General features: G+C 41.4%; 1 protein-coding gene across 7 annotated transcripts in view; it reads left to right on the top strand.

Moving 5' to 3' along the window:
- Window positions 1-17,219, top strand: part of METTL8 (methyltransferase 8, methylcytidine) — a 139,601-nt gene that overhangs the window by 89,971 nt on the left and 32,411 nt on the right. For 3 of the 7 annotated variants that reach the window (XR_007478401.1, XM_033423567.2, XM_033423568.2), the window contains exon 12: window positions 9,484-9,603. The exons of 3 other annotated variants lie outside the window; for them this stretch is intronic. Coding sequence is in view for 2 of the 4 variants with exons in the window: in XM_033423567.2 (XP_033279458.1) it covers window positions 9,484-9,603 (120 nt within the window). In the remaining 2 variants the exon portion in view is untranslated. Of the gene's footprint in view, window positions 1-9,483; window positions 9,604-13,518; window positions 13,619-17,219 lie in introns of those variants that run through there. One more of the 7 variants, XM_049712274.1, reaches the window with a different exon arrangement.

Here is a 17,219-nt window from a genome sequence, read left to right as displayed (position 1 = left end):
AGACGCGGAGATCACCTTCCTCTCCACAGATACACCAGAAATACATCTACGCGTGGAACAACTCCTACGGAGCACCTACTGAACGCTGGCAGAAGACCTCAGACCTCCCAAAAGGCAAGGAACCCCCCACGTACCTGGTTAGGGCAAAAGAAAAAACTAAACAGAGACAAAAGGTTAGGGACGGGTCCTGCACCAGCGGGAGAGAGCTGTGAAGGAGGAAAAGTGTCCACACACTAGGAAGCCCCTTCGCGGGTGGAGACTTCGGGAGGCGGAGTGGGGGAGCTTGGGAGCCGCGGAGGAGAGCACAGCAACAGGGGTGCGGAGGGCAAAGCGGACAGATTCCAGCGCAGAGGATCGGGCCGACCGGCACTCACCAGCCGAGAGGCTTGTCTGCTCGCCCGCCCGCTGGGGCGGGCGGGACTGGGAGCTGAGGCTCCGGCTTTTGTCGGAGCGCCGGGAGAGGACAGGTTGGCGGCGTAAACACAGCCTGCAGGGCGTTGGTGCGCCGCGGCTGGCCGGGAGAGAGTCCGGGGAGGGGTCTGGACCTGCCGAAGAGGCAAGAGACTTTTACGTCCCTCTTTGTTTCCTGGTGCACGAGGAGAGGGGATTAAGAACGCTGCTTGAGAGAGCTCCAGGGACGGGCGCGAGCCGCGGCTAAGAGTGCGGAGCCCAGAGACGGACATGGGACGCTAAGGCCGCTGCTGCCGCCGCCAGGAGGCCTGTGTGCGAACACAGGTCACTAGCCACACGCCCTTCCGGGGAGCCTGTGCAGCCCGCCACTGCCAGGGTCCCGGGATCCAGGGACGGCTCCCCCGGGAGAACGCACGGCGCGCCTCAGGCTGCAACGTCACGCCGGCCTCTGCCGCCGCAGGCCCGCCCCACACTCCGTGACCCTCCCTACCCCCCGGCCTGGGTGAGCCAGAGCCTCCGAATCAGCGGCTCCTTTAACCCCGTCCTGTCTGAGCAAAGAACAGACGCCCTCCGGCGACCTACACGCACAGGCGGGGCCAAATCCAAAGCTGAGCCCCTGGGAACTGTGAGAACAAAGAAGAGAAAGGGAAATCTCTCCCAGCAGCCTCAGAAGCAGCGGATTAAAGCTCCACAATCAACTTGATATACCCTGCATCTGTGGAATACCTGAATAGACAACGAATCATCCCAAATTAAGGAGCCCTGTGGATGAAAGGCTCTTGGTGCTGCAGCCAGGAGTCAGTGCTGTGCCTCTGAGGTGGGAGAGCCAACTTCAGCACACTGGTCCACAAGAGGCCTCCCAGCTGCACATAATATCAAACAGCAAAAGTCTCCGAGAGATCTCCATCTCAACGCCAGCACCCAGCTTCACTCAACGACCAGCAAGCTACAGTGCTGGACATCCTATGCCAAACAACTAGCAAGACAGGAACACAACCCCACCCATTAGCAGAGAGGCTGCCCAAAATCATAATAAGTCTACAGACACCCCAAAACACACCACCAGACGTGGACCTGCCCACCAGAAAGACAAGATCCAGCCTCATCCACCAGAACACAGGCACTAGTACCCTCCACCAGGAAGCCTACACAACCCACTGAACCAACCTTAGCCACTGGGGACAGACACAAAAAACAACAGGAACTACGAACCTTCAGCCTGCAAAAAAGGAGACCCCAAACACAGTAAGATAAGCAAAATGAAAAGACAGAAAAACACACAGCAGATGAAGGAGCAAGATAAAAACCCACCAGACCTAACAAATGAAGAGGAAATAGGCAGTCTACCTGAAAAAGAATTCAGAATAATGATAGTAAGGTTGATCCGAAATCTTGGAGATAGAATGGACAATAGAATGGACAAATTGCAAGAATCAGTTAACAAGGACCTAGAAGAACTAAAGATGAAACAAGCAACGATGAACAACACAATAAATGAAATTAAAAGTACTCTAGATGGGATCAATAGCAGAATAACTGAGGCAGAAGAACGGATAAGTGACCTGGAAGATAAAATAGTGGAAATAACTACTGCAGAGCAGAATAAAGAAAAAAGAATGAAAAGAACTGAGGACAGTCTCAGAGACCTCTGGGACAACATTAAACGCACCAACATTCGAATTATAGGGGTTCCAGAAGAAGAAGAGAAAAAGAAAGGGACTGAGAAAATATTTGAAGAGATTATAGTTGAAAACTTCCCTAATATGGGAAAGGAAATAGTTAATCAAGTCCAGGAAGCACAGAGAGTCCCATACAGGATAAATCCAAGGAGAAATACGCCAAGACACATATTAATCAAACTGTCAAAAATTACATACAAAGAAAACATATTAAAAGCAGCAAGGGAAAAACAACAAATAACACACAAGGGAATCCCCATAAGGTTAACAGCTGATCTTTCAGCAGAAACTCTGCAAGCCAGAAGGGAGTGGCAGGACATATTGAAAGTGTTGAAGGAGAAAAACCTGCAACCAAGATTACTCTACCCAGCAAGGATCTCATTCAGATTTGACGGAGAAATAGAAAGCTTTACAGACAAGCAAAAGCTGAGAGAGTTCAGCACCACCAAACCAGCTCTACGACAACTGCTAAAGGAACTTCTCTAGGCAAGAAACACAAAAGAAGGAAAGGACCTACAATAACGAACCCAAAACAATTAAGAAAATGGGAATAGGAACACACATATCGATAATTACCTTAAATGTAAATGGACTAAATGCTCCCACCAAAAGACACAGATTGGCTGAATGGATACAAAAACAAGACCCATATATTTGCTGTCTACAAGAGACCCACTTCAGACCTAGAGACACATACAGACTGAAAGTAAGGGGATGGAAAAAGGTATTTCATGCAAATGGAAACCAAAAGAAAGCTGGAGTAGCAATTCTCATATCAGACAAAATAGACTTTAAAACAAAGACTATTAGAAGAGACAAAGAAGGACACTACATAATGATCAAGGGATCGATCCAAGAGAAAGATATAACAATTGTAAATATTTATGCACCCAACATAGGTGCACCTCAATACATAAGGCAAATACTGACAACCATAAAAGGGGAAATCGACAGTAACACATTCATAGTAGGGAACTTTAACACCCCACTTTCACCAATGGACAGATCATCCAAAATGAAAATAAATAAGGAAACACAAGCTTTAAATGATACATTAAACGAGATGGAGTTAATTGATATTTATAGGACACTCCATCCAAAAACAACAGAATACACATTTTTCTCAAGTGCTCATGGAACATTCTCCAGGATAGATCATATCTTGGGTCACAAATCAAGCCTTGGTAAATTTAAGAAAATTGAAATTGTATCAAGTATTTTTTCTGACCACAACGCCATGAGACTAGATATCAATTACAGGAAAAGATCTGTAAAAAATACAAACACATGGAGGCTAAACAATACACTACTTAATAATGAAGTGATCACTGAAGAAATCAAAGAGGAAATCAAAAAATACCTAGAAACAAATGACAATGGAGACACAACAACCCAAAACCTGTGGGATGCAGCAAAAGCAGTTCTAAGGGGGAAGTTTATAGCAATACAAGCCCACCTTAAGAAGCAGGAAACATCTCGAATAAACAACCTAACCTTGCACCTCAAGCAGTTAGAGAAAGAAGAACAAAAAAACCCCAAAGCTAGCAGAAGGAAAGAAATCATAAAAATCAGATCAGAAATAAATGAAAAAGAAATGAAGGAAACAATAGCAAAGATCAATAAAACTAAAAGCTGGTTCTTTGAGAAGATAAACAAAATAGATAAAGCACTAGCCAGACTGATCAAGAAAAAAAGGGAGAAGACTCAAATCAATAGAATTAGAAATGCAAAAGGAGAGGTAACAACTGACACTGCAGAAATAAAAGAGATCATGAGAGATTACTACAAGCAACTCTATGCCAATAAAATGGACAATCTGGAAGAAATGGACAAATTCTTAGAAATGCACAATCTGCCAAGACTGAATCAGGAAGAAATAGAAAATATGAACAGACCAATCACAAGCACTGAAATTGAAACTGTGATTAAAAATCTTCCAACAAAGAAAAGCCCAGGACCAGATGGCTTCACAGGCGAATTCCATCAAACATTTAGAGAAGAGCTAACACCTATCCTTCTCAAACTCTTCCAAAATATAACAGAGGGAGGAACACTCCCAAACTCCTTCTACAAGGCCACCATCACCCTGATACCAAAACCAGACAAGGATGTCACAAAGAAAGAAAACTACAGGCCAATATCACTGATGAACATAGATGCAAAAATCCTCAACAAAATACTAGCAAACAGAATCCAACAGCACATTAAAAGGATCATACACCATGATCAAGTGGGGTTTATTCCAGGAATGCAAGGATTCTTCAATATATGCAAATCTATCAATGTGATAAACCATATTAACAAACTGAAGGAGAAAAACCATATGATCATCTCAATAGATGCAGAGAAAGCTTTTGACAAAATTCAACACCCATTTATGATAAAAACCCTGCAGAAAGTAGGCATAGAGGGAACTTTCCTCAACATAATAAAGGCCATATATGACAAGCCCACAGCAAACATCATCCTCAATGGTGAAAAACTGAAAGCATTTCCACTAAGATCAGGAACAAGACAAGGTTGCCCACTCTCACCACTCTTATTCAACATAGTTTTGGAAGTTTTAGCCACAGCAATCAGAGAAGAAAAGGAAATAAAAGGAATCCAAATCGGAAAAGAAGAAGTAAAGCTGTCACTGTTTGCAGATGACATGATCCTATACATAGAGAACCCTAAAGATGCTACCAGAAAACTACTAGAGCTAATCAATGAATTTGGTAAAGTGGCAGGATACAAAATTAATGCACAGAAATCTCTGGCATTCCTATACACTAATGATGAAAAATCTGAAAGTGAAATCAAGAAAACACTCCCATTTACCATTGCAACAAAAAGAATAAAATATCTAGGAATAAACCTACCTAAGGAGACAAAAGATCTGTATGCAGAAAATTATAAGACACTGATGAAAGAAATTAAAGATGATACAAATAGATGGAGAGATATACCATGTTCTTGGATTGGAAGAATCAACATTGTGAAAATGACTCTACTACCCAAAGCAATCTATAGATTCAATGCAATCCCTATCAAACTTCCACTGGCATTTCTCACAGAACTAGAACAAAAAATTTTGCAATTTGTATGGAAACACAAAAGACCCCGAATAGCCAAAGCAATCTTGAGAACGAAAGAAGGAACTGGAGGAATCAGGCTCCCTGACTTCAGACTATACTACAAAGCTACAGTTATCAAGACGGTATGGTACTGGCACAAAAACAGAAAGATAGATCAATGGAACAGGATAGAAAGCCCAGAGATAAACCCACGCACATATGGTCACCTTATCTTTGACAAAGGAGGCAGAAATGTACAGTGGAGAAAGGACAGCCTATTCAATAAGTGGTGCTGGGAAAACTGGACAGCTACATGTAAAAGTATGAGATTAGATCACTCCCTAACACCATACACAAAAATAAGCTCAAAATGGATTAAAGACCTAAATGTAAGGCCAGAAACTATCAAACTCTTAGAGGAAAACATAGGCAGAACACTCTATGACATAAATCACAGCAAGGTCCTTTTTGACCCACCTCCTAGAGAAATGGAAATAAAAACAAAAGTAAACAAATGGGACCTAATGAAACTTAAAAGCTTTTGCGCAGCAAAGGAAACCATAAAGAAGACCAAAAGACAACCCTCAGAATGGGAGAAAATATTTGCAAATGAAGCAACTGACAAAGGATTAATCTCCAAAATTTATAAGCAGCTCATGCAGCTTAATAACAGAAAAACAAACAACCCAATCCAAAAATGGGCAGAAGACCTAAATAGACATTTCTCCAAAGAAGATATACAGAGTGCCAACAAACACATGAAAGAATGCTCAACATCACTAATCATTAGAGAAATGCAAATCAAAACGACAATGAGATATCATCTCACACCAGTCAGAATGGCCATCATCAAAAAATCTAGAAACAATAAATGCTGGAGAGGGTGTGGAGAAAAGGGAACCCTCTTACACTGTTGGTGGGAATGTAAATTGATACAGCCACTGTGGAGAACAGTATGGAGGTTCCTTAAAAAGCTACAAATAGAACTACCATATGACCCAGCAATCCCACTACTGGGCATATACCCTGAGAAAACCATAATTCAAAAATAGTCATGTACCAAAATGTTCATTGCAGCTCTCTTTACAATAGCCCAGAGATGGAAACAACCTAAGTGTCCATCATCGGATGAATGGATAAAGAAGATGTGGCACATATATACAGTGGAATATTACTCAGCCATAAAAAGAGATGAAATTGAGCTATTTGTAATGAGGTGGATAGACCTAGAGTCTGTCATACAGAGTGAAGTAAGTCAGAAAGAGAGAGACAAATACCGTATGCTAACACATATATATGGAATTTAAAAAAAAAAAAATGTCATGAAAAACCTAGGGGTGAAACAGGAATAAAGACACAGACTTACTAGAGAATGGACTTGAGGCTATGGGGAGGGGGAAGGGTAAACGGTGACAAAGCGATAAAGAGGCATGGACATGTATACACTACCAAACGTAAGGTAGATAGCTAGTGGGAAGCAGCCGCATAGCACAGGGAGATCAGCTCGGTGCTTTGCGACCGCCTGGAGGGGTGGGATAGGGAGGGTGGGAGGGAGGGAGACGCAAGCGGGAAGAGATATGGGAATATATGTATATATATAACTGATTCATTTTGTTGTGAAGCTGAAACTAACATACCATTGTAAAGCAATTATACTCCAATAAAGATGTTAAAAAAAAAAAAAAAATGAGCCAAGGGTATTCCCTGGTGGTGCAGTGGTTGAGAGTCCGCCTACCGATGCAGGGGACACGGGTTCGTGCCCCGGTCCGGGAAGATCTCACATGCCGTGGAGTGGCTGGACCCGTGAGCCATGGCCGCTGGGCCTGCGCGTCCAGAGCCTGTGCTCCGCAACGGGAGAGGCCACAGCAGTGAGAGGCACGCGTACCGCAATCTAAAGAAGATATTACAAATGGCCAGTAAGCACATGAAAAGATGTTCAACATCACTAATTGAAACCACAGTTGCAAAGCACCTCACGCCTATTAGGATGGCACTATCAAAAAACAGAAAATAACTGTTGGCAAGAATGTGGAGAAATTGGAACCCTTGTGCCCTGTTGGTAGGAATGTAAAATGGTGCAGTGCCTATGGGAAACACTATGGTGGTTCCTCAAAAAATTAAAAGTAGAATTACCATGTAACCCAACAATCCCACTTCTATATATATATCCAAAAGAGTTAAAAAGTGGGGACCCAAAGAATTATTTGTACATATACGTTTATAGCAGCATTCATAATAACCAAAAGGTAGAAGCAACCCAGGTGTTCATCAGCACACGAATGGGTAAGCAAAACATGGTGTATACATACAAAGTGATATTATTCAGTCTTTAAAAGGAAGGAAATTCTGACACATGCTATAACAACATAGATGAACCTTGAGGACATTATGGTAGTCGAAATAAGCTAGTCACAAAAGGACAAGGTATGATTCCACTTACAGGTACATGTAATTCATAGAGACAGAAAAGCTTCATGACATTGAATTTAGCAATGATTTCTTGGAGTATGACAACGTATTCAGATTCATAGAGACAGAAAGTAGACTGGGGTTGCCAGGGTTTTAGTTTTACAAGATGAAAAGAGTTGTGTGGATGGATGGTGGTGATGGTAACACAGTGTGAATGTATTTAGTGCTACTGAGCTGTACACTAAAAAAGGTTAAGATGGTAAGTTTTGTGTTATGTGTATTTTTACCACAGTTAAAAAACAAAAACTAGCCCTGGTGTTCAGCCTGGCCTTCCCAAATCATGAACTTGCTGCCTTCTGTCTCTAGCTCTCTGCCCTTCCCGTCCACTTTCCATACACACCACCCTGCCTTCCACCAGTCTTCACTATGCCCAGCCCACTTGGCCTCAGCCTGGCATTTTGCATACACTCTCATTGCCCACTCCCAGGAGAGAGGGCTTAAGTACAAGAGATCCTGGGCTCCCACCACCATAGTACCTTCTCATAACACCCACCACTAAGAATGTACCATCAAACCCTTTACCAAGCAGACCTGGAAAATTTTCAGACCTTCCACTAACCCTTGTGCTTGGGAGTGATGGGTAAATGGAGAGGACCTAAAGCAAATGTGTTACATTTGACTCTCCCCACACAGTGTGCTGGCGCAACAGAAAAAAACCACCCCAGCATTTGTTGAGGGTCTTAGTTGGAATTCTAGGCACTGCATTTACTCCAGCTCTCTGCCTCCTGCCTTTGGACAAAAAAGTTCATTTCCCTTTTTCTGATTCTTACATCTCCCTTCAGAGTTCATGCTCATCTTCTTACCTATTACCTTGGCTTCCCTGCTATTTCAATCCAAATATCCCTTCCAGCTGTGGTCCCTAAGGCTTGGTCTTAAGGGGTGTCACAAATATGACACACATGGCAAACCTGGGAAGTAGGAGGCAATATAGAAAGGTCCGTGCTACCAATTTCAATATTTCCTTGACTTTAGAGACTATCTAGATTCTTTAGAATCTGTGACCAAGTTAAAAGTTTCGGTCATATAAAATGAGGCTATACACACTTTCTGTTTTGCTCTTTTTTATTTAAAAAGTTTATTATTTTGTTAGTTGCTTATCTCTGCCCACTCTATTCTGGACCTAATTATCCTAGATCCTTTCTGTACTCAAAGGTGGTTTGCAGCATCAGCATCACCAGGGAGGTTGTTAGGAATTCAGCTCAGTCCCCATCCCAGACATTTTAAATCAGGATCTGCATTTTAACAAGATCCCCCGGTAATTCATATGCATATTGAAACTAGAATTGTTCTAGAAAGCTTCTAACTCCTGTTGGAGCAATGGATCTCACGACCTTGGCTGTTCATTAGAAGCACCTGGAAGCTCTTAACACGTTTTGATGCTTCAGGTCCCACCACCTGATTCTGATTTTATCCGTCCACGGGGGCCCTGGGAATTGGTGTTTGTTTGTGATTCTCTCAGAGACTTTGATACTTAGCCAGGGTGGAGGACCATTGAGGGTATGACTTAAAGGAAACTATCACATAGAATTCCATGGATTTTGAACTGATTTGGAGTTGTAAAAAAGTAGAGTCAGATAGTTAAATCTGAATAGGTTTTGAACCTACATATATGAATATTAACTTGAAACTACAGATTATATACTCAGGAAAGGTCTTCTTAGTATATCAAATCTCTTAACTTCCTGGGACAAAAAAAGAAATATAGTGAGGGGAGAGAGAGGCACGGAGGAGGAGAGAGAGAGAACGAGAGATTAATAAAATACATATCAGAAAACAAAAAAAACCTATCGATTGTATGTATAAGCAATTTCTACTTAAAAGTCTTCCTCTCTTATTCCTTATCTGTGTCTTATTATCTTTTTCCTCAGTACTTAGAGTGTCTCAACAGCTCTCTTCTATCAAATGGCGTCCAGGGCTTTCCACCCAGCCCATGCTCCTGTCCCAGCGCCCAAAGCTGGTGCTGCTTCCTGCTGCTGCCGAGGGCTCAGGTACAGGGTACTGGTGGGAGCAGCTGTTACTATCACTTTGGCTGGGCTTCCCTGGTGGCGCAGTGGTTGAGAGTTCGCCTGCCGATGCAGGGGACGCGGGTTTCTGCCCCGGTCCGGGAAGATCCCACATGCCGCAGAGCGGCTGGGCCCGTGAGCCATGGCCGCTGAGCCTGCGCGTCCGGAGCCTGTGCTCCACAACGGGAGAGGCCACAACAGTGAGAGGCCCGCGTACCGCAAAACAAAAACAAAAACTATCACTTTGGCTGCTGGTGCTATTTGGTTGATGCCCCAGGAAACTCACTGTACTAGTGCACTCTGCCCAGGCATGCTAGAATCCCAGCAGTGAGGACCTCAAGTTGTCCTTATACACACTTCTTGCAAATCAGCCATGGGGGCATGACGTAACGGCCCCAACACACATGCACTAGAACAACTTTAGTATCACCACACCAATCTGCAACTTCCAAAATTTCTTTAGCCTCTTCCCGTGTTTTTTCTTTTTCATTTGTCCTTTCAGAGGAGCCCAGCCAGAATTGATCATAATCTAAATGGGTTTACGAGTAGAGAACTTCACCTGCCAAGTGGGTCTTACTTTTCCTGAAGACATGTTTTTTCTTTTGTGATCATGCGTGAGTAGATGGGAGCCTCTTTACAAGGCCTGTGTAAACATTTATATATTCACCTATATTCTTCATTTTTATCCCAGAAATTAGTGGGTTTTTTTTTTTTTTTTCTGGCTACGTTGGGTGTTCATTGCTGCATGTGGGCTTTCTCTAGTTGCGGCGAGCAGGGGCTACTCTTCGTTGCGGTGCGCGGGTTTCCCATTGTGGTGGCTTCTCTTCGTTGTGGAGCACAGGCTCTAGGCGCGCGGGTTTCAGTAGTTGTGGCACGCGGGCTCAGTAGTTGTGGCTCGTGGGCTCTAGAGCACAGCCTCAGTACTTGGGGCGCGTGGGCTTAGTTGCTCTGCGGCATGTGGGATCTTCCAAGACCAGGGCTTGAACCTGTGTCCCCTGCATTGGCAGGTGGATTCTTAACCACTGTGCCACCAGGGAAGCCCCTATCCCAAAAATTAGTTTTTAAGAGGTTTAAATAGATTTTTAGTCAGTGTTAGAAAACATTTTTTAAAATACTTTAAAGTGAAATTCAATTTGTTTTATCAAATCTTAATTGAATTCCTGCTGTTACCATCAGAGGAAAATGACTAGCAGCTTCCGTATTGTTATTGAAATACTCATCTTCTTGATAAATATTTTGACATTCTTTGAAATGCCAAAAATATGCATGATGTGTACCATACAGTCAAGAATTAGTGCTCTTGCTTTGGCATAAAGCTTATTTCAGGTGCGAAAGGAGGCAGTTGATAATGCAGATAAGAAAGTAGAATTAGTAAAATAGTCATTTTTATGGATATAATATATTTCAAGATAGGGTCCTAATAACTTAATTTCTCTGCAACAAATGTACCCTAAATGATTGTGAGTCATTTTGGGTTTGTAATTTCTAGCTCCTAATTAAATATGAGCAATTGAGCAAGTCAATCTTTTTCTGCCTCAGAGTATTTATTTGTAAAATCAGGGAATTGAACAAAGAGTCCGATAAGGTCCCTTTCAGCTCTAAAAGTCAATGATTCTATAAATTCTCAGCTAAATTATATATTATCAAAAGGCAAAGACAGCATCTTCTATTCTGTCCCAACTCCTGGTTTTGCCATCATATGGGAAATAACAGAAATAAAGGCAATTAAAAATAGGAAAAAAAATTTTTGCCATCCTAACATTTGCAAGTGTTTTCATTTTATGCTCCATTCTGGTTCTTGAGCATATGTATACATAATTTTATATAATTACAAATAGGTCAAATTTTATATTTGACTTACCTTACTTAACATTATCTAACGTTTTTATATTATCATTATCACTCATAATTATAGTTTAAATGGCTACATAATATTCCATTTCATTGATGTACCATAGCTTACTTAAGTATTTCTGTATTTATAAATTTAGATTGCTTTTAATATTTGATAATATAAAAATGCTGCAGCAAACTTTATTCATATGAGTCTTCTTTTGAATAACTTTCAAAGAATAAATTCTAGGGATGTGATTACTGAGTTCAAGAGAGTCTCTTTACAGTTGTTTATAAGTACTGACAAACGGATTTCCTAAAAACTTACAATGATTTACATTGTTTTCACTATATCTGAGAGTGACAGTTTAACCACAGCCTCATCAAAGGTGTAGTATGAAAGGATACTTACTGTCAATGTACATTTCTTTGATTACTGGCAATCTTGAACATTTTTCCATTTGTGATTGCATTTTATCTTCTGTGAATTTTCTCATTGTCCCTTTTTCCATTTATCTGGCTGTGCAACCGTGGATGAGTCACCTAACCTCTCTGTGACTCTCTGTTTTCTCATTTGTAAACAGACTAATAATAGTGCCTATCTATAGAGTTATTGTTGGATTAAATGGATTTCTAAATGTAAAGCATATAGAAGAGTACCTGACACATGGAGGGCCTTCAAAAAAAAGTTAGAATTAGAGCTAGTAGTAGCACTGGTATTAGTTACCTAATAATATATTAGTGATTTTCTTTATAATTTATATGATTTTTTCTAGTTCTTATATAAATACATACCTATCTTTGATTAACTTATAGAAGACCTTTTTATATAATATAGATGTAAGTCCTTCAGTCTACTGGGTTTGGTAAGGTAGCTTCCCATTTCTTGTTTTAATTTCTGTATTTTGCATGTGTATGTGTACACACACACAAGCATATGAGTCCATACTTTCTCACAAATCCAGAAACACAGTGTCTATGCAAAAGGGGTAGCTCATAAAAATGTTTATTGCAGACAGTGCCTAGAATGGCACGCCCAGCTCACTTGAAGAACTGTTCAACCAAGTCATTTAGAAAAATAACAAATAAACAAAACCAGAAGCAAAACCAAACCACATACATACACTCACTTATAAAACCAAAACCAAAAACAAACCATGTAAATACATGCACATTGCAAATAAACAAAACTGTGGAGGTTTTAAGCCAGAGAGATGAAAGATAGCCAGATGTAAGCCATGGAAATTTCTCTTTAAGAGTAATTGACTCTTTGTGTGCAATCGTTGCCTGATTTCTGGCACACTGAGATCTGACTTAGACCACTCAGGAAAAACAAAAAGGTGGCATCGATAAATAAATTGCCTTTGGGAGTAAGAGAACTCAGAGTCCACATCAGCATGGATGGAAGAAATCCTTAGGGGGGGAATTCAGAAGGGATATAGGGAGCTCAGAAGAGCAAAGTTAGCCATGTTCAAGACCCAAGTTAATCGTCTATACAGTGAATGAATTGAAAGAAAAGGATAAAGAGAAATTTAAAAATAGTAATATGAGTAGTGGGAGGAACTGAAAAAGCCCGCTGCCCAGATGAGGATTGGAAACTATTTAAACTGGATAATACAGTATGTGTTTTGGCTCTGAGAAAACAGAAGTTGAACTTTTGAGTAGTAATCAGGACTTGGTCTCAAAGTATTTGCAAATAGTGCTGATATGAAGAACAGATGCTGACATTATTGCCAGTGGAAATCGCAACGTGATAGTTGGAGTGTGAGACCGAAAGAAACCACAGGGAATTTTTGTGGAAAGCTCGGCATCGAAAATGATTTATGGTTGACTTAAGAAGGAGACAAGGAAAATAAGGCTGCAGTGTATATACCATCTGACGGCTGCAGACAAAGGATGTAAACAGCCATAGCTCTCCAACCTCTTGGAAATCAGAGCTCTGCTCATACAGAAAGGCTCCAGAATGTTTGTCTGAGTTAAGCACATACTTCTTTTTTAGTATCTAAGAATAGTTATCCTCCTTTCCTCTCTCATTACTGTTTGGGTATCCTTAAAAATCCTCACCAGCCATTAAGCACTGTGAAATTACCGAAAGAGATCTGCAGCGTACTTTATGACCTTCTAAACAGGATCAGAGGAACCTCGCACAAGGCCCTAGGCTTGAAAGGTGACCAGCTCTATTTTGTTATTGTTATATGTGTGAAGTACTTTTTTTTTTTTAAAGAAGATGTTGGGGGTAGGAGTTTATTAATTAATTAATTTATTTTTGCTGTGTTGGGTCTTCGTTTCTATGCGAGGGCTTTCTCTAGTTGTGGCAAGCGGGGGCCACTCGTCATCGCTGTGCGTGGGCCTCTCACTATCGCGGCCTCTCTTGTTGCGGAACACAGGCTCCAGACGCGCAGGCTCAGCGGCCAGGGCTCATGGGCCTCGCTGCTCCGCGGCATGTGGGATCCTCCCAGACCAGGGCACAAACCCGTGTCCCCTGCGTTAGCAGGCAGATTCTCAACCACTGCACCACCAGGGAAGCCCTGTGTGAAGTACTTTTATGCTAGAAAACAAGTTGGGGGATTCAGGAGAGTCAGGTGAGTCTTCCAGAAACATCTGATGAAGTATGCTGCGAAGGTGAATTGAGGCAGAAAAGATGTGACCATTCCTTATTGTCACTTAAGTTATATCCTCTCTTCAAAGGGCAGAGAACCAGCAGTGCCTCTCACATAGGAAGTAGGAACTTTTTGAGCTGCCCTAAAGGGAGTCTGCATTTGAAATGGGAAAAGACAGATATATTTGGCTAAAGGCAGTAGGGTTTTCATATGAGACACAGACTTTGGGGATGTTGATGTTGAGCCTTAAGTCCTCAGAACCACTGAAGAAATGAGGCTCATATAAGGGGAATAAATGAACAACAAACAACAACAAAGAAGCATCTCCAAAAGATAGGAACAGTGAGTTTTAATATCTGTCCAGTGACAACACTTATAGAATAGCAAGGGCAACAGATGAGATAAGGAAAATAAAACTGGGCTCTGTGCCCAGGAACCTGAACCAACTAAGCCAATCAGTGGCCAGATTTTCGTTACCTTGGAAAATGGATCCAGGTTCTCTCAATGTGTCTGTTTATAGGCATTCTCCTCACACACATATCTCACCAGCACCCTCCCCATTATTGCCTAGTTGAGTTTCCTTTGAAAACTTTTCATCCCAAAGCCTAAGACTACAGAGATCGATCCAAATTTGTACCAGAATAACTAGGAAGATTCAACTGTACTCTAAGTGGTCAGGATGTCCATTTCAGATGTAGTCCAAAAGGCCTGACGTAGCTAGGGCAGATGGAAAGGTGAGGACTCTCTATCCGCTTGCATTGCTCTCTCCACTCTCCTTTCCTTGGCGGAATCCTAATCAGTGTTCAGGACCCACTCAGGTGTTCCCTATTATCTTCTCTCCCTAAACCCCACAGGTAGAGAGAGCTCTGCTTCCATAGCATCTTATGCATAGCACTGACTATGCATTTACTACATTATTTTGTAATGGTCTGCTTGTCCATATTTTTTACTGGAGCATCCACTCCATGATGGGAGGGATAAGATCTTTCCTCTCTGTATCTCCAGCCCCAACACAGTATCTAGAACTGCACTATCCTGTAAGGTAGCCACCAGCCACATGTGGCTATTGGGCATTTGAAATGTGGCTAGTTCAAATTGAGACATGTAAAATACACATCGGGTTTTGACATATGAATAAGAGAATGTAAAATATCTCCTAAGTTTTTATATTGATTACACATTAAAATGATAATGTTTTGAATATGAGTTAAAATATATTATTAAAATTAATTGTATCTGTTTCTTTTTACTAGTAAAAAGCTTAAAATTATATTTCAATTGGACAGGACTGGTCTAGAACATAGCAGAAGCTTGTTCAAGTCAGAGTCTTAGCAGGAAAAAGAAGATATACTCAGTTTAGATTTTGAAGAGATGTTAATGAAGGGACAATTCACAGAAGTGTGGTTAAAGAAATCCACAAAGGAGGCCGAAGCACCAAGACACTAGCAACAGAGGGGAGCAGTTAACAGTCTAAAAAAGAAGGGGAGGAAATGATGTTACTAGAGTTGATGAGCACTGGAGGTGCCATAGAGGATCACCTAGCAGCAGTTCTAGTTACAGAGGGACCCAGTCACTGCCAGAACCAGGAACCAAGCAGGGAGAGAACTCACCTTTGATCTCTGCTCTGCTCCCACCAGCTGTAGGGAACCAAAAGCCTAAGGGCAAGGGACCCTGATTGATGTGCCTCCCAGGGCCCTAAGCAGTGCAGAGTAAAGTGGAGAATAAATAGATTAGAGCAGGAGGGGGCAGAAGTTGAAGTATAACTAGCACAGAGCTCAATAAATATGTTAAATGAATGAATGAAATAAAAGTAGCCAATGGGGAGAGAATGGAGGACAGTGATAAATTAATTTTTTCCCACCTGGGATATTTTTGCAACAGTACTTTTCAAACTGTCTGTGACACTGAGTTTAGTGAAATTAGGGGTTCCATAGACATTTCTTCCTTTGTTTTAAATATATATATTTCCTAACTATTTAAAAGACTCTGCTAAAACACAACATGCGCGCACACACACACACGTGTTCCATATCAAAATTGTGACCACACTGGAAACAAGTCATCATCAACTTGTGCTGCCAGGTGAATTTGTTTTTGTGCAAGCCTAAAAATAAGAATCCTCCTGCCTCTACTGTACTTTTATTTGAATGTCTTAAATGATCATGAATTAGGAAGGCTTAGGTCTGCATTAATCTCTTATAAAAATTCAGATCTACGTGCATAGCTCAAGGAAGTAACACATGTGCATAGCTCAAGGAAGTGCCCAGCAAGGATCAGGCATGTGAATTTGGCACATGTCCTCATGTCTCATCATGTTACATCATTTTACAGCATGCTTCTGATATAAACAAGATACATAGACATGATATGTTAAGGAATGTGACGATTGCCGATATTGTTAGGAATTCAATTTGAAATACACTTCTGGCCTTTGCTTCTTCTGTTCCCTATGCCTAAGAGGCTTTTCCTTCAGTTCTTGGCAAGGTTGAGATTGGAATGTTCCTCAGTCCTTTCCTCCTTTAACTGTCAGCTCAAATGTTTACTCCTCAGGAAGGGCTTCCCTGACCATTTGATAGCTTAATTAGGTGTCCCTCCCCATTCTCTATTTCAGCCTTATTTTACTGCCTTCATAGCACTTACCACAATTTGTAACTTTTAATTGTCTCTTTATTGGTTTTTGTCTGTTGCCTTAATAAAAATTTAAGTGTCATCATTGCAGGGACTGGCTACTTAGCATGGGAAGGGCACTACTGTAAGAGCTTTGCCTATATTAATTCATCTACTCAGAATAACCTTGTGCAGGTCTTTTTGACCCCGCTTTTAGAAATTAGGACACTGAGGCACAGAAAGGTTAAGTAATCTGATAAAGGTCAAATAGCTATTATGTGGGAGAGCAGGGATTCAAACTCAGGAAGGATGGCTCCAGTTCCTTTATTCAGGGGGGCACACATACAGCAGCATATTTGATATTGAAAGCTTCAGACTCCGGGCCCCTAAGTGCTAACAATAATACCTGCTAACATTTATTGAAAGCTTCCTATGGTGCTGTGTTTTATGTGATTATTATTATTACTACAATAACCTTATGGGATAGGTACTATTATTATCCCCATTTTACAAAGGAGGAAATTGAAACCTAGAGAAATTAACACCTTTCCCAAGATCATA

Source organism: Orcinus orca, chromosome 7, assembly GCF_937001465.1.
Source record: "Orcinus orca chromosome 7, mOrcOrc1.1, whole genome shotgun sequence".
In the NCBI taxonomy this organism is placed as follows: Eukaryota; Metazoa; Chordata; class Mammalia; order Artiodactyla; family Delphinidae; genus Orcinus; species Orcinus orca.
This window is presented reverse-complemented; position numbering and strand designations above follow the sequence as displayed.